The 24,282-nt window shown below is 52.1% G+C and overlaps 4 protein-coding genes across 4 annotated transcripts in view; 2 read left to right on the forward strand and 2 right to left on the reverse strand.

The window, feature by feature from the left end:
- Positions 1-4,023: 4,023 nt before the first annotated feature.
- ZNF576 (zinc finger protein 576) lies at positions 4,024-6,162 on the reverse strand (the record flags this gene model as incomplete). Its single annotated transcript, XM_084258012.1, has 2 exons — positions 4,024-4,451; positions 6,012-6,162. 2 exons carry the CDS (start codon positions 6,160-6,162, stop codon positions 4,024-4,026), a joined length of 579 nt encoding a protein of 192 aa, XP_084114138.1.
- Positions 6,163-7,517: 1,355 nt separating this feature from the next.
- Positions 7,518-11,319, forward strand: IRGQ (immunity related GTPase Q; the record flags this gene model as incomplete). The annotated part of the gene is made up of 2 exons (XM_084257972.1): positions 7,518-8,050; positions 9,987-11,319. The coding sequence occupies 2 exons, from the start codon at positions 7,518-7,520 to the stop codon at positions 11,317-11,319; spliced, it is 1,866 nt and encodes a 621-aa protein (XP_084114098.1).
- A 5,797-nt stretch (positions 11,320-17,116) lies between these two features.
- On the reverse strand, positions 17,117-20,688 carry PINLYP (phospholipase A2 inhibitor and LY6/PLAUR domain containing; the record flags this gene model as incomplete). Its single annotated transcript, XM_084258011.1, has 5 exons — positions 17,117-17,271; positions 17,461-17,604; positions 17,819-17,971; positions 19,599-19,715; positions 20,619-20,688. The coding sequence occupies 5 exons, from the start codon at positions 20,686-20,688 to the stop codon at positions 17,117-17,119; spliced, it is 639 nt and encodes a 212-aa protein (XP_084114137.1).
- Positions 20,689-21,945: 1,257 nt separating this feature from the next.
- The window catches only part of XRCC1 (X-ray repair cross complementing 1), a gene marked incomplete at both ends in the record, with an annotated part of 29,520 nt that continues 27,183 nt past the window's right edge, over positions 21,946-24,282 (forward strand). The window contains 2 exons of the mRNA XM_084257989.1: positions 21,946-21,996; positions 22,420-22,512. Coding sequence (XP_084114115.1) covers positions 21,946-21,996; positions 22,420-22,512 — 144 coding nt within the window. The remainder of the gene's footprint in view (positions 21,997-22,419; positions 22,513-24,282) is intronic.

Raw genomic sequence — 24,282 nt, forward strand, 5'->3', positions numbered from 1 at the left:
TAAGCCACACACCAAAAACGGCAGTCTGGCCAGAGGCACCATCTGGCTGCAGGAGTGTATTTAGTCTCCAGAGGTGAGGTTTTTTGATCACATTTAAAAGTTGGCAGGTCTCAAAGAAAAATGGAGGTTTCTCACTTCTCTTGGGAAATTGTGAGCTCTGGATTGCTGAACCCACAATCCCATGGGATTGATTAGTAGGGGTTATCTGTATTTGGGGAATTCCCACATGAGCTGTCTCCCCCATTCCCCACGGCCTGGCATCTGGACCAACCCTAACAACCTGCTTGCTTCATTTACTTATGGTACCTGCTTGGCCCCAAGGAGTATTTGCATTTACTCATTTCTTACATCTTTGTTAATTTTTGGATAGTACTTGATTTCTCTCCTCAGGGGTCATTCCTGTGGTTCTCCCACCAGTATATGTATTTTTGATGCCTGTTATAGTATCTTAGACCAAAGCATTTTTCAAAACCCACTTTTTTTTTTCCCAAAGATTGATTTATTTATATAAGAACCGGGGTACAGGCCAGATGCACAGGAGGGTGAGAGGATTCACCAGAGACAGAGCCGGGAACAGAGCAGGCAGACTGATGAAATACACTGGAGGTCTGCTGCGCCATGTGGGATCCTCGCCAGCCGGGATCGAACCGGCCCTGTAGAGGCTGCAGACAGCTTCACAGCGCAGCGCTCAACCGCCTGCGCCACCAGGGGAGGCCCTCAAAACCCACTTTTAATCCTAGAATTTCAGAATCCCTGAATCTCAGAAACTTGACATTTATCCACTCTTTGAGCTGAGACTTTCATGCCCACTTGGTCTAGCAGAATCAGACATTCACAGCAATTGGATGGATTTGATTTCCCGGGGTGGCATGTCTGAGCCCTCTTCTGCTCTGAGAGGGCTTTCTAAGCACAAATGGAGAGAGTTGTGCACCCACTGGCAAAAAGTCCTAACGACCATGAGAGAGACACTGGGATCAAGAGACCTGGTCTGTTGCCAGTGGGGTCCCATTTACTCAGGGTCCCAGTCAGGATGTGAGAACCAAGCCAGGGATTGCAAAGAGAGGGTTCGATACAGGGAATTGGCTACATAGGTGTTAGAAGGCTGAAAGAAGAAACTTGGAAAAGTGAGGTGCCCAGAAATTGATTATGTATAAGAAGCTCCCACCTCTTGGACTAGGATGTGAAAAAGGAGAAGTGACTTGACCAGGATCCAACAGCAGCTTGGAGGTAGCAGGCAGAGCAGTTTGGAGACTGAAGGCTGGGGTAAGCAGTAGTAAGGCTCAGGAATTCGGAAGTAGAGTGTGGGGTTAGCTAATAACACAGCAGTTTATTAGGGAAGGGGCTGCCGAGTCATGTTGACCCATTTTGCAATTCCCTTTGTCATCCAAGCAGCTGTTTCTCATGGAGGAAGTCTGGGGTTTGGACTGATAAAGATTTGGAAGTCACCAGGGGTGCTATTTAGAGTATTAGGAATCTATGACATCTGGAGAGTGTGGAGAACAGGAAGTCAAGGGTGTACTTGGGCAGGCTGCTGTCTGTCTTGGGAGCATGTATGGGATTAGATACGCAGGTTTCAGATTGGGGGAGCCTTTTTGGGAATGGTGGGAAACATCTGGGTCAGAAACCTTGGAGCGTTCACGTAATGTCACAGGAAATAATTTGGCTTTGAAGTTGATATTTTAGGAAAAATGATGGCAAGTGATTCCATAAACCCATATCACTCCAGCAGAGATGTAAGATAGCGGACCCTACCCCAAATCTCTCTCTCCCCCTCCCCACACCTTTCCCCCTGCTAGCGGTGGTATCCTCGAGCAGGAATCCCTGCTTCTATGCTCAGAGTGGGTTGTATGTCTATCAGTTAGACAGGGATTGGCTAGCTTGTTGTAGAGGGCCAGATGGTAATTATTTTAGGCTTTGATCCAAACTACTCAAATCTACTGTTCTACATAAAAGCAGTCATAGACTGTACGTAAATGAATGAGCATCACTGTTCCAGTAAAACTATTTGCAAAACCAGGCAACGGGGTGGAGTTGGCCATAGTTTGCAGGTCCCTGCTTAAGTTGTAAATCCTGCTTCACATGACAGACTCAAAGTAATGGAACTTATAAAACAGCATGGAAGTGGGTATATTCTAGGGCTGGTTTGGGGGCTGCACACTCTGATGTTGACCAGAGACCCAGGCTTCTGCTGTCTTGTTGCTCCATCCCATGTGTTGCTCTCATGGCCCAACTCATGGACATGGTTGGATACTGTGTTCACATTCCAGGCAGGAAGACAGAGGAAAGGCATGTCCCTTCCTGAAGCTTGAGAACTCTACCCAGGAATTCAGCCAGTACTTAGTCACATGGCCACATCTAAATGCACAGGAATCTGAGAAAGTTACTCTTTGTAGCGCCTGTGGGCTTAGCTAAAAATGGAGCACTAGCTATCACCCTCTACTACATCCATCTCCCCTATGGGCTTTAAAAATAGCCCTCAATCTAACTAGCCTCTGATTTTTTTTTTTTTTTTTAATTTGTACAAGCATGGGGTACAGTCAGAAGCACGGGAGGGTGAGAGGATTCACCAGAGCCAGAGTGGGGAAGAGAACAGGCAGACTGACGAAATACACTGCTGAGGGGAGCAGTGGGCATGGCAGGAGAGGTCTGCACGCCATGTGGGACCCTCTCCGGCGGCTGGGGATCCAACCGGGGCTGCAGAGGCTGCAGGCAGCTTCACAGTCCAGCGCTCAACCGCTGCGCCACCAGGGGAAGCCTGTAGCCTCTGATTATTGTATGCGGGGCATCCACCATTGTCTCTAGGAACAGGGCAGGTAGTCAAGGGAGGAAAACTGGCCTGGTGGGACTAGTTTCCAGTCTGATGGGAACACCCAAGGCTCAGCCTTAGCTTGCTGTTGCTTCTGCCTTGCTCCTGAAAATAATAGACACCCAGGGTTGTGCCTTTCAAGAGCTGAAAACAGGATCTTCCTGGGAAATCGCCAATGTAGGCCAAGTACAACAGGAAACAGAAGGTATCTCTGTTTGATTCCAAACCAGTTTCTCCACAGGGCTAGGCCAGCTCTGCCCAGAGCTTCCTTGCTCCCTGTGCCCTTCATATGCTCTGTGGGAATTGCTGCTCAAAACCAGAGATCCCTGTGTATTTAATATAGACCTTCTGGGTTTGTTTTTTTTTTAAATATAGCAACTTTATTTTTTTTTAATTATGATAATATATTAAAAAAGTCTGCAAGGAAATTTACTAGAACATTAACAATGGTTATTTCAGAATGGGTAATTTTTTTGGTAGCACAGCAGGCATTGGCATTTACTTTTTACTTACACCTTTCCTATTTTTAGATACTACTTCTGTTATTCATGCCCTCTCACCTACATATATAAAAAATAAAATTCCATGACCAGAATAATACACAAAATTATTTAAATGGGCAATAAGTTATCTGGAGGGCCCAATGCCCTGTCCTCTCCTTAAGAAAGGCTGGTGGTGTGGGGGGGTTGGGCAGACAGGGACTGAAATTGCGACTCCCAATGGTTCAGAGCATAATTCCCAACTTTGCTGTCCCATCCTCAAAGGCATAAATTGTTTCACATCTGGGACCCATAGGTGGCCTTACAGGCCAACAACACCTCGCCTTCCCTGCCCCCATCAGGCAGAGCCAGGACAATTCACTTCCATAGCCCATGGCATCCATCTGGGAAGAATTAAAGGTGATTACACAATCTGCAGCTAGTTGTAATTTCAACTATTTAATTGGGAACAAGGGAAATACACAGAACAGTTTTCCTTCTCTTTCTTGCTCATTTTTGAAAACAAAAGATCTCACTATTGTCTGATTTCAGAGTTTCCCTGAAGGCCTGTGTGTCCTCCAAAAATTGAAGCACAAAAGAATATCATCTAGGTCCTGTTTATCAGGAGCCCTTTGCTTTTTCCATGGAGGGAAGCAAATCTCAAGGTCCCCATCCCATATCACAGGAGGACCCCACGAGCCAGAGTCTCCATTGTCCCGGGGAAGTCGTAAGCCCCACTCAGAGCTCCCCCCTGGCATGCCGGATGTAGTGTTGATGCAGCCCAGCTTCCTGGGCAAAGTCCTGGCCACATTCAGTGCAAGCAAAGGGGCCAGGAGGGGTGCGGGCCTGGTGCGCCTGGCGGTGCCGCCTCAGGGAAGCAGCCTGCCCAAAGGTCTTACCACAGTCGGGGCAGGGGAAGGTGGGCTGGGCAGAGGTAGGTGTGGCTGGCAGGGAGGGCCTGGTGAGTGGACCGTGGCTGCGCTGGTGGGCGATCAGGGCCTTGGAACAGGGGAAGGATCGGGCGCAGGTGAAACAGATGAAGAGGGCCCCCTGCAGCTTCTGAGCCACGAAGTCCGCTGGGTGCTCCCGCTTCAGGTGACGCTCCTGGAACTTGGAATCAGCGAAGGTGATGAGGCAGCGAGTGCACTGCAGGGCCCCCAGGTGGCCTGAGGGATGTGGGGAGAGGTCGGGGAAGGCCCCAGGAGTCTCCAGGACCTCTCCTAAGCTCCAGAATCATGCCAACAATTAACAATGGTTAGTATGTGCAAAGCTCAGTAGTGCTGAACAGTATGGGCAACTATTACTGGACCTGTTCTATAGATGAGTAGATGGAGGCTCAAGAGGTTAGGCAACTTGCCCACAGTCACGAGGCCAGTGGAGTCAGAATTGGAACCTGGGGGTCTGCCCTTCCAAGAGAGCCTTATAATTAAAGCACAGCCTCTGGAGCCTGACTGCCTAGAATTAATCCTGGCTGTTATATGTCAACGTGGCTACCTTCATCAACGGCAAGCTTTCCCCTTTTGTAGAACAGCCAAGGTAAGGACAAGGCTCCCTAGCTGGAAAATGGAATAATTATCAGTATCTACTTCACAGGGTTGTTGGAATTAACTTGCATAAAGCGCTTAGAACAGTGCTGCACAATGGTTTGCAATTACTATCCAGAAAGAGGAAAGCAGCCTGACACATGGGATCAGGCCTGACACTCTGTGAGGCCTTGGTGTTCTACTGAGCATCGAGTTTCATGGAACATTGTCACAGAAGGCTGCGCTATTACGAGTAAATCAAGTTAAGACCATGCCATAGTAATACTGCACACAGACAAATCATGGGCATTGTCCAAGCCACAAAAGTGACCAAACATCCCCCTCTCCTGGCTACTGATAAGAAGTGGTGGCGGCTGTCGCTTCAGTTTTTCCAACCCTGACTTTCACCTTGGCTAGTTTCTTCCTCCTAGATGTATTAAGGTAGTCAACCACACAGTTGCCTCTGCTTCCTGGCAGCATCCAATCAAGAGCCAAGCCCTTCTTCCTGGAAACCTTCCCCATACCACAAGCCCAGGGCCTTTCATAAGCCCGGGCCCTCTTACTGAGATTGCCCTGGGTTCCCCCATGTTATCTGTGCTTCCCTAGGGCAATGAGTAATAAACCCAACTTGTTAACTACAGATGTGCTCCTGCTGATCTCTGGCTGCAGGTGTGGGGGCTATGGCCCTCCTCTCTGCCTCAGTTCCCCCATCTGAAGGCGACAGACCCAATTCCACAGAATCTGTTAGGACTGAATTAAATAATGAAAAACTCTTAGAACACCTCCAGCACATAATAAACATTCCACAGACTGTTATATATCAAAGTGGCTACCTTCACTAACAGCAAGCTTTCCCCTTTTGAAGAACAGGGAAACAGATCCAAGTCACTCAAAGTCTGAGGCAGAGTTGGGACCAAGGCTGGGGTGCCTGTCTGTCTGCCCAGTCACCTTTCCCACCCCAATCCTCTCGATGCCACTCTGAACTACATACCATTCCTGCTCATGTGGACAGAGCTGAGTGGGTACATCCAAGTCTAGTGTAGGTTATGAATGGGAGTGGCTGTTCATGGTAGGGCAGCTCGGGGGCCACTGAGCCCCTTTCCAACAAGCAAGTCCCTGCAACACCTTGGACGTTGAAATGCTAGAGAAATCCTTTTAGCATCAGCTTCTGCATCCCACCCTCCTATGGCCAGAAGTACTCACAGATGTTGCCTCCTGGACTGCGGGGATTCCTCTCCTTGGATGAATCCTGCTGTTCTCTGGTCTCTTCCGGGTGCGCACCTTCCATAGTGACTGGGACCCTTCTGATGAAGAGAGGAGCACGCAAGACAGAGTAATAAATGAAGTCGCTCATCTGTCCCCAACCTTAGAAGACCTTCGGTCCTATGACCTCTGAGAGGCTCTCCTGCCAGCCTTTCACACCTCTGGTCCCCACCCTCGAGAGAGATCATCTCCTGGAATTCTAACTTGATGAAACTCTTACCAGAGAAGCTTCGACCCTCCCCCCCAAAATTGAACTTGGAGCCTTCTCACCTGTAGGAGACCTATGACCTAAGTCAAGCTCGCTGAACTCAGCACTGGGCTCTCGATCTTTGACACCATCGCCCCTTCTCTCACATGTCTTGTGGCAGGTAGTGGTGTCCAGGTTTTAACCAGCCTCTTCCCGGGAGAGAGTCTTCTCTGACATCCTGTAACTCTTCCACCCAGAGCCCCAGTCTCCCACGCCCGTTTTCAGTCGCCGCGTCCTGTTGCCCTAAGCACTGCCCTCGAGTCCCAGCGCCCCAGGCCGCTAGGGCAGGCCTCTTTCTGCCGACGGCAGAGGGCTGCCCTGCGCTGCGCTGGTCAGTCGCCGGTCACAGCGCCGCCAGCTGGAGGGACGCGGGGTAGCGCGCACCGAGCCTCAGGGTCCCAGCGGTTTCCACACTCTTTTGCCTGACGAGGCTCTCGGGGCCGAGAACCCGAATTACTATCCGGCAGTGACTTAGTCGTGCCCACCCGGTCCTCAAACTAACGGGAAGGGGCCTTCTCTGCACCGGGACGCGGTATGATGACGTTGGCCACCTGTGCCGGACACTTCTCCCCTCGCAGCGCTGTAGGTAGTCGCTCCTGATGCGCAGGCGCCTAGGCGCCTTTATTGTTCTGCGCCGGGCGGCCGCCGGAGTTCGGGAGCGAGCGCTCCACGCGACACTGCGCACGCGCTGCGGGAGGCTGCGGTCCTCCCCAGCCACCCCTAGATCTTGCTTCCAAGACACACCCACTCCTAAGAGGGGTGACGTCAGATCAGAGCCCCCGCAACGTGCCGGGACGACCCCATATCCCAGCTCTCCAGCCTCGGCGGCTTCCATCCGCCCGACCCCAACGGCGGCTTCTTTAGCGGGCGCGTCGGCCGCCACTCGCTGCGCTCCGCGCTGCCTCTGCTCTTCTGCTCGGTTGGTGATCTGGAAGGGAGGATAAAACCTCTGTGCCCCTGGGGGAGGAAGGGACTCGATCCCGGATTCCTGTTTTGGAAGAAGGGAAAGGTCTTCGGGACTTGGGGTGCCTGAGGAATAGGACCCGGGCGCCGGATTTCTGCGCTCTGGGGAGTGACACCTGCGCGGGGGAGAAGGGGTCAGGGTGGGGGACTGAAGTCTCAGACCAGGGGGGGCGGCTCGGGAAGAAAAAGGCTTGGTGCCCCCTGACCCCGGTCTCTCTGACCCCTTCTTTGCAGCTATGCCTACGCCACGGGGTGATGTGACCGCCTTATTTCTGGGGCCCCCGGGCTCAGGAAAGTCGGCGTTGATCTCAGCGCTGTGCAGCAGTGATGTGGAGACGGTTGAGATCCCCGAGGGACGGCCGGAGTCGGGGATCCCCAGCTTGCGAGCTGCGGGCCCAGGTCTCTTCTTGGGAGAGCTGAGCTGCCCACCCGCAGCGCCGGGGCCTTGGGCAGCCGAGGCCAACGTGCTGGTCCTGGTGCTGCCAGACCCCGAGGGGAACGCAGAACCCCTAGCCCCGGCGTTGGGAGAGGCAGCGCGGGCAGCCCTGGCTCGTGGGACCCCACTGCTAGCTGTGCGGAATCTCCGTCCGGGGGATTCACAGAATGAAGCCCAGGCCCGGGACCAGACAGCGGCCCTTCTGGACAGCGCGGGGCTGGGATCCGCGGCTCTCTTCGTGCTGCAGGCGGACTGCAGCAGCAGCAGTGACGGCTGCCAGGAGCTGGAGCGCCTGCGGGCTGCGCTGCGGAACCGGGCGGAGCCGCTGCAGCGGTGAGTTTCTTGGTGAGCTGGGGAGGCCTGGTCCTTGGGGCTAGACTTCACTCCCCATCCCTACCCCGCCCCTACTTGCTCTTTAGGGTACACAGACCCCGCCCCCAACGAGTTGGAGGCACGGTATCTGCCCATCTCCCTTATCCAGGTTACTGCCCCATCATTTTGTTTTCTTTTGTTATTTTAGGGGCTATAATGGGCTTTATTAAACAATTCATAGACAGCATCTCATCTAGCAAGTAGAAAGGCTCTGCAAGGATTCTACCACATGGAAGGTTTTCTTGGTACGAAAAAGGGCAGAACCAAGGTTATTAGCCAAAAAAAAAAATATGTATTTTGGCTAGCTGTACTAGCTGTACAAGCCACCTTCCCTTAGGGGAAGGGAAGGGATCTTAATCTGCAGATTACCTTCTTACTGCAGTTCTGGAAACTCCAGATTGATGGGTTTAAAGTTCTGCTTTTGGGAGAGGCTAAAACTACAGTTAGGTTAGGTATTAAGTCTTGGGGGGCCTGGGCACGAAGGGCCCCATTTTAGGCCAGTTGTTTCTTTCATTTAAAAAAAAAAAAAAAGCAATCCATTCCTTTTGATTAGACCTGTAACCTGAGAGATTTGTTCAAAATTTAAGGCATCAGTGTCACTCCCAGCTACCTCTGAAGTTCTCAGAGGTTTTGAGGTCAGGGAGACTCCACCCCAACCCAACACTCTTAGTTTGACCCTTTTCTGTCGTTTAAGCCCCACTGCAGTTTAGGGTCAGCTGAAGGACCTACCCTATCCTCATGACCCTGCCTCTTGTGAGTGCTCTGAGTTTTGTTTTTGTTTTGTTTTTTAAGATTTATTTATTTATGCATACAAGAGCTGGGGTATAGGCCAGAGATGTGGGGGTGCGGGGAGTGGGAGGATTCATCAGAGACAGAGCATGAAGCAGAACAGGCAGACAGACCGAAGACACTGCTGAGGGGAACAGCAGGCGAGGCAGGAGAGGTCTGCTGCGCCATGTGGGGTTCTCCCTGGCCGGCGGGGAATCGAACTGGCGCCGCAGAGGCCGTGGACAGCTTTGCAGCATGGCGCTCAACCGCTGCGCCACCGGGGAGGCCCTTGCTCTGAGTTTTAAAGTCCATCTGCCTAGCTAGAATTCTAGGAGTAGCTGGAAATTATCTCCCAAATACACTCCCCAGGCAAAAGTTTGAAGAGTTCACTCGCTGTACAAGCTGGTGATCCCTGTAAAGCCACACCCTCCATGAGTTTTGTTTTTTCTGAATACCCTGCCCCATCCCTTTATCATCCCCTCTTTTCTGTACCCACTCTGTGAGTGGGTTTTGTGAGCTCTGCTCTGCCTAGCATTGCCTTTTTTTTTTTAATGTTTATTTTATTTATTTATACAAGCACTGGGTAGTCAGAAGTGCTGGAGGGTGAGAGAATTCACTAGAGCCAGAGCGGGCAACCAAACAGGCAGACTGATGAAGTACACTGCTGAGGGGAGCAGCGGGCGGCAGGAGAGGTCTGCGTGCCATGTGGGACCCTCGCCCAGCAGCCTGGGATCAAACTGTTGCTGCAGAGGCTGCGGGCAGCTTTGCAGCCCAGTGCTTAACCGCTGCGCCACCAGGAAAGGCCCTCATTGCCTTTTCTTAACCCTGCGAGTTCCTCCAAAAAGTTCTGTCCCCAAAGACTGTGTTCCTGAGAAGACTTAGCCAGGTTCTCATTGTAGGCTCTGTGGGAAACCTGTCCCATCCCACTTTAAGCCCTTCCCTTTTCTTCATAACCCTAGTTTCTGTCTGCTGGGCCATCAATGTCACCCAACCCTATCCTGCTTCTGCCTCACTGGGGATTATTCAGGACCCTTTACCCGGGTTATCATAACCTAATTCTCTCCCCTTTGCCATTTCTCCAGTTTAGACCTTCTTCTGCTTTTGACCCCATCCTTTCTTGTCCCCACAGACTTCTGCCACCAGCCCAGGATGGCTTTGAGGTGCTAGGCGCTGCCGAGCTGGAGGCTGTCCGTGAGGCCTTCGAGACTGGTGGCCTGGAGGCTGCTCTGTCTTGGGTTCGTGCCAGCTTGGAGCGACTGGGCAGCGCACGGCTGGACCTGGCTGTGGCCGGCACAACTGACGTGGCCCTTGTATTGAACCTGCTACTTGGGCTGGATCCCGGCGACCCAGGTGCTGTGCCTACTTTGGTGCCTGCGGGGCCCACGCCCTACCCAGCACCAGAACGCCCCAATGTAGTGTTCTGGACTGTGCCTCTGGGCTCTGCCAACACTGCTGTGGCACCCCACTCAACCCATTTCGATGCCCTCATCCTTGTCAGCCCGGGTCCCCCCACTGAGAAGGACTGGGCCCAAGTCCGGCCTTTAGTGCTACCAGATGCGCCACTGGTCTGCGTGCGTACAGACGGTGAGGGCGAGGATCCAGAGTCTCTGGATGAAGAGGAAAAGTCTGAGAGGTCTGGCCTTGAGAGCTTAGGGGGTGCTGGTGGAGAAGGCATGCAGAATGCTCACAGTGAGGAAAGGGAGAAACATGGCACCGGGTCGCAGGAGGTAGGCAGTGGGGAAGATTCAAAGAAAGCAGGCGCAGAGAAGTTGCCGCAAGTTGGCATCAGTGAGAAGAAATCAGGCACAGGGGACCCAGAGCGTGGGGCTGCATTAAGCCCTGAGGATGAGACGTGGGAGGTGCTGGAGGATGCACCGCCCCCCGTGTTCCCTCTGCGGCCAGGAGGACTCCCGGGCCTCTGCCAGTGGTTGCAGCGCCTGCTTCCCCCAGCGCAGGCTGGGGCGCTTCTCTTGGCGCTGCCACCTGCTTCTCCCCCAGCTGCCCGAAAGAAGGCTGCAGCGCTGCGTGCAGGGGCTTGGCGGCCAGCCTTGTTGGCTAGTCTGGCGGCAGCGGCAGCACCGGTCCCGGGCCTCGGCTGGGCGTGCGACGTGGCCCTTCTTCGAGGTCAGCTGGCTGAGTGGCGGCGGGCGCTGGGACTCGAGCCTGCAGCTTTAGCCCGGCGGGAGCGTGCACTGGGTCTGGCTCCTGGGGAGCTAGCAAAGCGCACGTGCTTCCCTGGCCCAGTGACACGCTCGGAAGTGGAGGCGAGGCTGGGTGCCTGGGCTGGAGAGGGCACTGCAGGGGGTGCGGCACTGGGCGCACTCTCCTTCCTGTGGCCTGCGGGCGGCGCGGCAGCCACCGGTGGCCTGGGCTACCGGGCAGCACATGGTGTCCTCCTGCAAGCGCTAGACGAGATGCTGGCAGATGCCGAGGCTGTTCTGGCGCCCCAAGTACCTGCCTAGTGAGCCATGGGATGAGGGCTGGGACCACCGGGGTGCCCAGCATCCTGGCTGCTTGGCTCTGCCAGGGCCTGAGGACTCCAATACCCGGTTAGAGGGAGTGGGTTAAGGTGTCCAGACTCCAGTGTGGGACGTCTGGGCCTCAGATAACAGAGCAGTGGCCACCACTCAAAGTCTTGGGTGCTTGAATGGGGTGAGGGCACAGACTCTTGGATGGCTTTGTGACGTTTAGTTACCTGGATCTCTGAGTCTCCGGGACAGGACTCCTGATATCCCAGGGGACCACAGGACATCATACCCATATTCTAAAGGGAGTGGAGCGGTTGGCTGCCTAGAAGAAAGTAGAATGGAGTTGTTGGGGAGGGGATGGACACCCTGCCTCATGATGGAGTCTGGGGGACTAGTACTGCAGGTAGTTAGAGCCCTTGGACTTCTGAGCCACAGTGGAACATAGGGTCTAAGTTTACACCTACACAGTGTGGCCTTCTAGTTTCTCAAGAGGCTGTGGGCTTTGAATCTTCAGGGGAGGGGCATGTCTGGGGTATCAGATCTGGCTCCTTAGTTCATAATCCCTGGGTGATGGAAGTTCTACATCTGGAGGGATTGGGGCTGGGAGAGCTGGAGAAGTTGGTCTTGTGTGAAGGAGAGGGCTGCCTAACATTTGCCCGCTAGGGGCCTGGTGAGGTAGACTCTTCTCCCAGCTGTTGTGGAGAGAATGGTCCCACAATAACAGTGGGCTCTAGGTGTAGCTAGAGACTGGAAATCAGGCCTTCTGGGTGTGGAAGAGTAGAAACTTCTACCTCAGAGGTATCTCTCACAAATCCCCAAGGAATTTGGATCCTGACAACTGCCCCCTCTCTGAGTTTGACTAGGAAGGGATGTGACTGCCCCCATTTTATAGGTGCTAGGCAGTTCAGAAGCTCTCTGGGGAGTCTGTACCTCTGTCCCTCTCCTTTGAGGGTATCTATCTTTTTTTGGTCTTGGTTTCTTCTGTCATTAAACCTTAATCCTCTCTGGTCTTGGTACTTTGTTCACCTGCCTTTTTGGAAAAGCAGTTGTCCTGCTGCACTGACCCAAGCATTTCTGTGTGGGCTCTCTTGGGCGTCCCCAAGAGGTTCTGCCTTCTGGTGTGCATACAGAATGCCACAGTGAGCCTGGGGCCCACAGGACAGTTGGGTGGGTGTCCCAGACTCTGGGAATGTGCCAGAGTAAGTAAGGCAAAGGCAGAAACCACAGTGCCTGGAATGTTCTAGACTGCCAGCTACATGCAGAGAAGCCACAGGTCACAGAATTCTTTGGTGTCAAAATAGGAAGGATGGACCTGAGTCAAATATTTTTGGGGATAGATGAGAAGAGCAAAGCAAAGCCTAGAGGCAGGCTCTAGGCCCAGCAGCACAGAGCAATGCCTTACATGAGTTGGCCCCTGACTATTCTTATTCTCTGTCTCACTGCAGCCCCAGTCAGCATGAGAGATCTTCCTTCTGATTGCCTTGGGTCCCGCCTCAGGACCTTTGCACTTGATGCTCTTTCTGCCTAGAATGTTCTGTCCCTAGATCTTCCCAAGATTGACTCCTTGTCAACCAGGTCTTGGCTCACATACCCCTCAGAGAGACCTTCCCTGACCATTCTAACATGAGCAGTCTGCACGCCCTCACTATCCATCTGGCCAGATTGATTTTCCTTGTAGCAACTATTACTGTCAAAAATTACCGTATTTATATGTATTTATTTATTTACCTGTTTTAGCTGCTATTATGTCCTTGTCTGTCTTATTCCCTCTGTATCCCCAGCACCTCGAACAGTGCTGACACACAGTAGATGCTTAGTAGATCTTTATTATTTTAATTTCTCAGTCAGTGGCAGAAGTCAGGCTGGAATTTAGATGGTCCTCCTCTTGCCGCAACAGGGAAAAGGAGTGAGTATTGAGTAGGAGAGAAAGCCCCAGTCTGAGGTCAGGGGGCCAGGGGAGCAGGCACGCGCTGCCATCTGTCCCCATGTGTGACTCCGACCAGTGCCTTATATTCCCACCTATGGAATGAAAGGACTGAATGAGAACCATAAACACTACCCCCCACCTCCAGCTCCTGTTTCCTTTGTCAACTGAAGACAAAAAATAACCCAACGGAGGGGCAAATCCTCAGAGGATGGTACCTCCATCTCCAACTTGAACTGATAAAATTTGTCCCATCACAGTTGAGATAGCCAAGATGGGAAAAACGTGCTGACCTGCAGGGCGAAGCTACAAGAAAGACCAGAGCCACAGTAGCGCCATATCTGGTAGAAATAGAATGTCAGTCACATGTCATTTTCATTTTTCTAGTAGCCATGTTAAAAAAGCAAAAGGAAGCATGTGAAATTAATGTGTCAGCCCAGTGTATCCAGAATACCAGCTCAACCTATAATTAGCATAAAATAAGTATTCATGAGCTATTTTATATTCTCTTATCCTAAGTCTTTGAAATCTGGCGTGTGGCTTGGACTTAGCAGCGCATCTCAATTCAGACACTAAGTTTTCATCAGACACATTTGACTCCTATTTAGATTTCATAAAATTCATGTTTGGAGATATAAATTCATATATCCAGGTTGTCCCAATTGTAATGAATAGTTGTCCAGCAACTGAGACGAGTATCCATTTTTTAAATTCATTTTCCCAGTTGAATGTACCGCATTTCAAGTGTAATGAGTAGCTACAGCATTGCACAGCACAGACCTAGAACATTTCCTTTACCACAGGAAATCCTATTAGCACAGCTCTAGGGTTGGACGATCCTACTGACTTTGGTGGAGACCTCAGGCAAATCATTTGTACGGCGCGTACATCATAGGGATACCGTGAGCATTTAGTATGTGTATGTACCTCATGCATTCTGTGTCGTACATACGCACTGTCTGGGTAGCCAGCTGCACTGGGAGCTCAAACGTTCATCGAGTTGCCCTGGGTGCCCACACAATGCGCGCTGGGCAGCACCAAGATGACCCCAGTCTGGACACACCATCTCACCCCCAAGTCCTTGTTTGCAAAGTGCCCTCTTTTCCTACCACTTTGACACTGCCTCTGACTCGGTCTGTCTGACAACCTCTGCTCTGCTCCGAACTTCTTCTGCCCTCACTCAGCAGGAGAAGCAATTTTGTTTGTATGTGTCTTGGTGCTGATTGTATTTATATAGTTAGATATTGGCACCCTTGGGTGTCATGACTGCTTTGGCGAGTGGCTGCCTACTTTCTCAATGGGATTGAATTCTAGGCCTTGTGGAGGAATAAGGTTACTAGTGAGGCATATTTCTGGGATCATCCAAGCAGAAAAGACTGAGTCCTTGCAGATGGCTCACTGGCTGCCCTCAGGCTAGAAGTCCCTTGGGCAAGGATTCGAGGGAATGTATGATTTATCTTGGTGTTGCCATCATTGGAGGCAGAACAGGCACAAAAATTTCAGTGGATGAGACAACTCTAGCACATTGGCTGAGTTTTGTACATTTCTGGATAATGATGGAGAGACTTGTGTCCATTGGATAGGGGAACCATGAAAAACAAACTGAGGGTATGGTGGGCCTGTGGTGCTTTTGGAGGAATGAATAAAAATTAGTAGAATACCCATTGTGTGTTCTTTAGTGGTTTGACTGAAAAAAAGATGCTTGGGGTTTTGAGTGGTGCTGGAATCCTGGGCTCCTGCATCTGAGGAAGGAGGGGGCCAAGGATGGGGACTCCTGGGCCCTGGGAGAGGAGACCCAAACAGAATAGAATGCCTTGGGCTGGGGTCAAGAGACTTCATTTGTGAGCTTTGTTGCCTGGGGCCTAGGGATGACAGATAGATAAACTGGGTGACTGTTTAGACCTTGGAGGATTATGATAATAAAGCATCTGGAATCATCTTAGCCCACTGGTACCTCCAATTTGTTCAGCTCTATGTAGCCAGACATCATCTCTTCCTTTGACTAGGCTTGTCATGTGATTAGCGTAGCCAGAGGGAAAACAACCAACATAATGTAAGCAGAGAAGTGAAAAGTGCTCCTGTACTGGGGGCCCTCCGATGCCCTGGGAACTTTCGCCACAACAAGAAGCCCCTGGAAACTTGCTGAGTCATGTGGCCCCGCCAGCCTGGATACCCACACAGCCAGACAACCCTCTGAATGGAGTTGCTTAGCTGCCAGGCAGCTGAACCCAAGCAGCCACCAGCAGAGAACCACCCAGTTGAACCCAGGCAAAGCTGCCAACCTCAGAATCTTGAACTATAAAGGTGATTGTCCTAAGCCACTCAGTTACACAGTGGTTTGTTATGTGGTGAAAGATAACTGCTAGCATGTGAGTGTTCTCCCACCTCAACCGACCTCAACGATTACAATGTTCTGCCAACATGACATCCCTTCTGGGCCTCAGATTTTTGAAAACAGGGATGAGAAGAATCATGCCTATCACCGGGATTGTGATGATAAAAATGAGAATCAGCCTTGAACCCACAGTTAGGAAAGGCAGCCATGTCTAGGGGGCAAGATGGCACTTCATGCCCCCTGTGTGCTTTGGTGGGGCCACGTGACTACCTCCAACCAATGACCTGTGCCAAATCCCTGCTACATTTCAGTATATTCAATCGCCATAGGAGACTCCCTGGCCTGTGTGCAGAAATCCTGTGCTCAGAATATACTTCTGAGTTGATGGCTGATTTGCCTGTGAGGAACAGATCGCCCTGTGGGTGGTGCTAGACACATACCGTGAAGGAAGAATCACCCATTTGTGAATAGATACATGCTCAGCAAATTCCACTCCTCTCCCTCCCACTGGAGGGGCAGTCTTTTCCATCCACACCCCCACACCGGTGATGTTGACTTTGACTATGATTTTCTTTACTCAGTGGCGTGTGAGCTGACCTGACCTCAGCGAGGATCTCAAGTACACTTGGCTTACAGACTCCTGTAATCTGCCATGAGAACATTAATCAGGGAGCCACTGTGCCCACAAAACTGTGGACCTTCTCAGAGAACTTCAACCCTTCTCCCCAACTGGGTCCAAATCAGCCAACCAAGGCACAGCTGGAAGCAGAGCCACCCTCGCCACAAAACCTTAGAAGAATACTTGTGGCCTCAGTTTAGGGATGGTTTGTCACACAGCATTATGGCGGCATTAGTGGACTAATTCAGTTTTGTTGTTTTAAACCAGAGATTACTACTGTCTGTAACTGTAGCATGTTCTAGTCTTCCCTGACTGATGCCAGTGTGGAGCACTGCTAGCTAATGGCTGCTTAGTAAGGAGCAGCTATTAGGATGATTACTATTTACTCAGACATTCTGTCTCTAGGACCAACACTGTCTTAAAGGAGTCAGGCACTGCGCTACATGATTTTTTTTTTTTTAAGTTTTCTTTCTTTTGACTAGCATAACCACACTAGGAATCTAGAACTATTATCTCCTCCATTTTGCGAACACTGGCAAAAAAGAGGGAGAGGTTCATCAGGAGAGTTGACTGTCATCTCTGAAGTCTGGTCCTCCCTGGTTGTGTTTCGGTTTATTCATTGGCAAAATGGGGGAAACGGCCAACTTTATAGAATTGTACCTAAATGAGGTACAGCATTTAGCACAGGGGCCCTGCAGGAAGTGATCTCTTAATAAAAGCGGGGTCTTCCCTCCCTTCCTTGTAAATGAGATTCCCAGAGTGTTGAGACCCCTGCTTTCCACATCCCACCTCCCTGACATGTATCACATCACAAGGACTCAGGCTGACTCTGTTGACCTCTTTAATTCATGTGCACATGGGCAGCTGCAGGCCGAGGCTAAATGGAGACCTCAAGTCACACATCCTCAGCTTCTCACTCAGCCCTGCTAGGGGACCGGGGGGCTGGAAGGCAGTCGGCCCGACGGAGGAAGTAGAGATAGGAGGCTGAGGGCACCTGGGCGCCAGGTCTGGAGTAGCAGGCACTCTCTGTGGCACAACCCTGAGTGGCAAATTTGGTCCTGATGATACCTGGGAAGAGGATTTCAGATGTGCATCAGAGCCCTCCACCCTTCCTTCCTCACTACCCAGGAGTCTGGGCCCCTGCCACCTCCTCACCAGGCTCCCTGGAACCACCATCTCCCCTAGAATCTGTAAGTAGAAGCCTCCAGTTCTGGGCCCCTTCCCCACCCCTCCCCCAGAGATCCAGGCGTTCCTCACCAGCCTGCACATTGCCAGCGAAATAGACACAGCGGGTTTCCTGGCCCACACAGCGGGCAGCCTGGGTCCCAGCGCAGGTCTCCTGGAAGGGCTGGATGCAGGCTGGGCACTGAAGGCCATTCTCAGTCCGATTGTTCTGGGGAGCTGGGGATGAGGGTGAAGCAGACGGTACGTAGAGATGTCAAACTCCCCCTGCCCCCCACCTCACAGCCACCCTGGAGAACACCAGTCGCTAATGGACACTTCATTTTACAAGTGAGAGAACAGCGGCTCCTAAGGAGCCAGATGATGCCCCATTGGAGCCAGGTCAGTGGTGGCTGCGAGGGATTCCTGATTGGGGGGCCCAGCTAGCACTTACGGGGCACAGAGCCATGGTTGCAGCTATCGTCCTGACAGCAGTACGTGTTGGATACCATGTAGTCCTTGGGGCCCATGGTGGTGGAGACGAAGCCCGAGTAGCAGTCGCTGAACTTCATGCAGCCCTTGTAGGTGTTTATCGACAGGTGTCCCTCTGCAGGTGGTGGAATGGGGGATGGGCTGCAAGGGCGGACCCAGCCTGGACTCCGGTCTCTCCCAATCCTACAGTACCCCACTCCATGACTGTCCAGGGTGGTCTCTTCCAGCACCCCCAAAGCCATACCCCTTCATCTACCTGGGATACAGTCTGGAGGGGTTATTAGGCTAGCCCCCCATCCCACCCCTTCCTAGTGGCTGTAGCCTCCATTCAGCCTTGGATGGTGTCTTGAGTCCCCCAGTGCCAAGTTCAGGTGCCTGCCCAGGGAATCCTTTCCACCCCACCCCGCCCCGTAGTCATCCTCTAAGGGTTCTGCAGCGTGGTGCTTTTCAGGTCGCCTGAGGCTCCCCCCAAATCTGTGTGTAATAGCCCCTGCCAACCTTGAAGACTTTGGAGCTCCTCCCACTGCACCCCACCCAAGCCCACAACCGCCAAATCCCTCTGTGTCCAAGGTGGTCTCTTCCAAATTTGCCCACGTCATTCCCACCAAGAGTCTCTTGACACCCTCCTAGGCTATTCCCGGGTCTTGCCTGAAGTGGTCTCCTCCAGTCACCACTGCAGGGGCGGGGTCTCTTCCAACATGATCCTAGGGTTTCCCTTCTTCATTCCACTGAAGGGTGTTTTTTTCCCCCTAGCTTCCTGTCTCCCCACCCCAGCCTCTGTCTCTTCCTCCTCTATGTGTGGTGTGGTCTCCTCAAGTCTTTTAGGTCCTCCCCCCACCACCAATGCTTGCCATCTTCCATCCCATCTTCCTTACACACACCCTCCGTCAGTGTTGGATGGTTTCTTCCTATGCAAGAAGTTGCCCGTCTCTCCAGTCACTGCCTTCTCTCCCACCCCATCTTCTCTCCCCAACTCCAGCAGTCTTTTTCAGCTTTAAATGAACCCCCCCTCCTCACGCACAGTGTCTCTTCCATTGCCCCCCTTCTCCTCATCCTCTCTCGGGCCTGGGATGGTTCCTTCTTCTGAAGTCATGTCCTTCCTCTCACACTTTGCTCATTGCCCTTTGCCCCGCCTCTGCCCTTCACGATGAGTTGCTCCATACTTCAGGATTATCTTCACGCTCCGGTTTGGTGTGGGCCCTATTATGTCTCTCCCTGCACTCCAACATCGACACTCCTCTTCCTGTCAGGAATCAACGCGGCTCTTCCTGCCCACACTACCCCGCCGGGCCTGGGGGAGTCCCTTCTACCTTGTTTTGTCAATTCCTTCCTTCTACCTAAATGACCTTGCTGGATCTGGTTTCCTCTCTTCCTCCATACCTCCCCCTCCGTCCTTTACCCCCAGCACTTGCCTAAAGGCTCTTCCCCTCTCATGATGTCTCCGTTCCTCATGTCCTTTCCTCACCTCCTCCTGCCTAAGAAAGTCTCTATAAGAAAGTCTGCCCCCTCCCATTTTCTCATTTGGAGAACCTCATTTTTAGAAATTCCTGACCACAGTGGCTTCTGAGAGCCCACTGAATTCACTTCCTTCCATCCATCTGGAGAATGAGCATCTTTCCCTCTTCCTTACTCCCCCCATCATGCCATCCACGCCAATAGTGAAGCAGCCTCCCTTCTGAGGTCGGTGATCTTCTCTATCCTGAAGGCCTGCTAGCCCGGAGTCAGGTCCCACACCCTCGTACTTGTGCTCGACTCCCCCACGACCACCACGCAGGCGTCCTTGCCCTCTTCGCAAGTCTTCATCTTTCCACTGCAATTGGGCCCGGAGCCCTTGCACACCTCACAGCTCAGCGGGTATCCTGCAGGACAGAGGGTGGGGCTGTTGTCAAGGTGGTGAGGTCTGAGGACTGGCTGCTACTAAAGAGTACAGAGGAAGAAAGGGGGTAAGTGGGGGTGGGTTTGGGGGTCCAGTGGGAAGCAGGCCAGGTGTTTCCCTGATGGTTCATGAGAAGGGCGGGACATTGACCGCTGTCCAGGGAACTGTCTAGAAATCTGACTGGGATGTGATGGTGAAGCCATCAAAGCGTCTTCTAGGTGAGGGAAGTGACTCCACCACAGAGCCTGTTTACCTAATTACAAGGCTAGGGACTCGATGCCAGGGTCCTTTGAGAAAGCTGGGGGGCTGGGAGGAGTTCTGTGGCTTCAGGCTCAGCTGGCTCTTGGACATAAGACCCTCCTCTTTGTAGGTGCCATATGTAGGTCTTATAGCCAGAAGGAGCTCAGGCAGGGGTAGCTGAGCCTAGATTCTGTACCCCAGGTCAAGAAGGGAGAATGAGAACTGGGAGAGTATGAACTCCTTGGTTCTGAGGAAGGAGGCAACTGAGGGCCCAGACACTTGGTCCTGGGGAAAGTAGGGCTTGCTTAAACTCTTCCCTCTAAGGGAGGGGGGGCATTGCTCCCCCCCGACCCCCCAGTTCTTTTTTCAAAGAGTTCCCTTTCTAGTCATGATCTCAGCTGATTTTCTAGAATTCAGATGCCTTCCTCAGACCCACTGATTCCCCCTCCTCTCTCAGGGACCCAAGCCCATGAGCTTTGGAGCTTCTCCTTCCTGGTGGATCCAGGTTTTTGCATCTTTAACCTTTGCCTTCACCATGAATCAGAATTCCAGACACCCCTTCTTTCCCCCTTGAGGACCTTGCTAAATGCTCTCTCACCATCCTCTTTCCTGAACGTTCCTGGAACCCAGGCCCCTCATCACTTACCAAGACCCAGGAGGGTGCAGAGCAGTATGCAGGCCAGCAGGCAGGTGCCCGGTCTCGAGAAGGGCCTCATGGTGAGTGAACCTGCAGTCCCAGGTCCCCAGCCCTTATAGGAAGCTGAGGAGGGGCGGGTCTGGACCCACCTTCACCCTGGGGTGAGAAATAGCTGAGGTAAGATCTCAGGCAGGCCTCTGTGGCTTTGGGTTGGGGGAGTGGGGGCGGAACCAGAATCCAAAAGGGAACTGGGTACCTTGTGCTCAGCCCCTTTTTCCCAGTGGACCCCAAGAGGCTGGATTTCCAGTCACCTCCTCCATCAGGACACAGAAGGTCACTTTCCTGGTTTCTCACATTCCCACCCCCACCACTCTCTTTTTTTGGCCTATAGCCCAAGGTAGGAGTCAGACCATTTGATTCCCTTTAAGGACAGAGCACCTGCGAGGACTAAGATCCCCAATTCCTTCTCTCCTTCCCAAGGAGGCGCCTAGCGTGGGTGGGGCCCTACCTGGGAGTGCCCAGCAGGTCCAAGCTTGTTCTGCGGGGGCACAGGCAGCCTATCTCCTTTCCCTTCATTTTCCACTTAGCTCCTACTCCCTGTTCTGTGTCCCCCGTTGTCTTCAGGTCCGACTACGCCCCAGGCTGCACCCTGGGTCTCGCAGGCTGAACAGAGGGATGCCTGTCAACAGCCAGGGGAGGGCGTGGTAGGAGACAGATGCCCACAGGTCACATTGGGAAACTGAGGCATGGGTGGTGAAGTTGTGTGCATCTGGTTTGGGCGCATGCTTTGTGTTTTATTTGGGTCCTTGGGCTCGGGCATGACCCTGAGAGAAGTCCGAGAGTTTTTTCGTATGTGTGTGTGGTGGGGGGTTAGGGAAGAAGAGTGTAGCCGTAGGAACCGGTGGAGGGGGACCCTGCTGCGGTGGCTTCCAGCTCCCTATGAAAATCTACTTAGTGGTCTTGTTTTCTAGGCTTTAGCTTGAGCGATGACTGCGTCGTCCAATGAAAACGGCAAATTCTTGTAAGGACCAATCAGGGAGACCGCTCCTGTTGCTAGGTGCCCATTGGAGGCGGGACTAAAGAGTGGTAGGGCAAGAGGGAGGCGGGACTAAAGGGAAGGCTGGTTGCCTAGGGAACTCAGCGCCTCGCTCCGGACTGGCGCGACCGGGCTTGCGCAGAGTCGACGCGAACGCCAGCGCGCCGCGGTTTGAAAGGACCAAGCCTCGCGCGCCTGCGCACTTTAGCCCGCTCAGGGAGAACCCCTCCGTCCCTTCCCCGCCCCCCAAAGTCGGACCCTTCTTCAGCGTTGGGGCCAGGCGAAGCCCGCGACGTTGACATGCCCGAGATTCGCCTCCGCCATGTCGTGTCCTGTAGTAGTCAGGACTCGGTGAGGGACTGGCGTGGGGGAGGTTGCAAGACGTAAGGGCCTCTTGGGGGAGGGAGGACGGGGGCTCTATATGAACTTTCGAAATGTAAAAAGAAACTTTACGGAAGTCTGCGGAGGGTCGTGGGGGGAATTTCCCGGAGACTGTAAGTGAATTCTGTGAGATGTGGAATAGGGGAACTTCCGGGTGTCTGTGGAACTTCCGGAGAGAAAAGGAGGAATGGGGGTGGGTTTCATGGGAGACGCATAGGTGAGCTCACGGCGGGGAATGTTGCAGGGGCCTCAGGATAGATTATGGTGGCACTGAGGGGAAAACTTAAATCTGACAGGTCACAGAGGATTTATAGAACACAGAATACATGGGCGACCTGGGGACTTAGCTCGTCTCTGTAATGCTAACTTCACCTTTCCCATTCTTATCTCCAGACCCACTGTGCAGAAAATCTTCTCAAGGCAGACACTTACCGGAAATGGCGAGCAGCCAAGGCAGGAGAAAGGACCATCTCTGTGGTGCTCCAGGTGATCCTGCCCTCCCTCTAATCTCATTGAAAGGAGTCTGGAAACCCAGGGTCCAGACTCTTGACCCAGCTGGCAGTGGGTTGAGGCACTTCCCCTTCTGATACTCAGCTTCCTTGCCCGGAAACTGGGCAGCATGATCACTATGGCCCTTAGCAGAGGAGAAAGGTTTTTTCCAAGGAGTAGGCCAGGGATGACCATAGGAATGACCAGGTAGGCCTCGTTTCCTCAGCTGGAACAGAGTCAATCACTGCTTTGTATCTGCCTTTCTAAAGTCAGTGGACTCAGGGATGGAAGGTGTCTCGAAGATCATCCAGACCAATCACCCTCATTTTAAAGATGAGGAAACTAACCCATAAAGAGGGGAGGAGTGAAATGGTCAGTCTAAGCTACTGTTTTTGGAATGTTGACCAGCTTCTTTGAACATGTGATCACTGAATCTGTACCATAGCCACTTGGTGTTGGCAGCAAAGAGGAAAGGGTGGTTTGACCTGAGATGTTTACAGAATTTCAAATAGGGGCCTCCCTGGTGGCCCAAGGGGTTAAGACACAACCTATGAAGCAGTCCTCAGCCTCTGCAGCATGAGTTTGATCCCCAGCCAGGGAGCAACCCACATGGCATAGCAGACCTTTTCTGTCTCACCCTCTGCTCCCCTCAGCAGTGTATTTCACTAGATCTGCCTGTTCTGTTCCCCCACCCTGTCTCTGGTGAATCCTCTCACCTTCCCACACATCTGGCCTGTACCCCAGTTCTTGTATGCATAAATAAATAAATCTTTAAAAAAAAGAATTTCAAGCAGGATGTTCCTTTTATGGATAAGAAACTGTTGGGAGAAACGAGCTAAGTGTGTTGGAAGCATCTGGTTTTGCCTGGTGCTCTTCTGGGTGTTTTACCAGTGTGATGTAGGAGCCATTATCGTGCCAAGATAATGGCTGTTGGTGCTCATAGCTGCTTTGTCATTCTGCTTTGTGTTTACATATTTGCCTTCTTGATTTGGTTATATTCCTTAGGTTTGTTTTGTTTTTAAAGATTTATTTATTTATGCATACAAGAACTGGGGTATAGGCCAGAGGTGTGGTGTATGAGAGGAGTCATCAGAGACAGAGTGGGGGACAGAACAGGCAGATCTACTGAAATACACTGCTGAGGGGAGCAGCGGGCGAGTCAGGAGAGGTCTACTGTACCATGTGGGTTGCTCCCTGGGCGGGAATCGAACTTGTGCTACAGCGGCTGCGGATAGCTTCATAGGTTTTGTTTTAACCCCTTGCGCCACCAGGGAGGCCCGCTTTAGTTCTGATTGTAAAGTTGTTGGGGAGGGGGGAGGTTGTGGGTCTGGCTCATGTACTTGTATTCAATACTGACCATATTCTTGGTCTTTCTTTTGCCCATTACTTCTGTAAAGTTTTGATCATAGAATCTTTTAAGTATTAGAAGCTAAGGATTTTCTCCCCAGGAAAAACACACAGATCTACAAGGTTTCTTAATGATTTTGGGAGTTTAAACTCCTCAGTCACTAAAATAGTAATAATAATGAGTTAACATTTATTCATTGTTCCAGCTGCCAGTCACCATTCTAGACTTCATATGGATTAACTCATTGAATCCTCATAAAAACCCAGTGACCTAGAGTCCATTATTATTCTGTTTTATAGATGAGGAAACTGAGGTCCAGAGAAGTTATGCAACTTGACTAGAGACAGTGTTTTACACTTAAGGAGATACAGGTTGCTGACAGCTGGGGACAGGACTTGGATTCAAGTCCCCAGTTCTCC

This window comes from Talpa europaea (assembly GCF_964194135.1).
Source record: "Talpa europaea genome assembly, chromosome: 16".
Classification (NCBI taxonomy): Eukaryota; Metazoa; Chordata; class Mammalia; order Eulipotyphla; family Talpidae; genus Talpa; species Talpa europaea.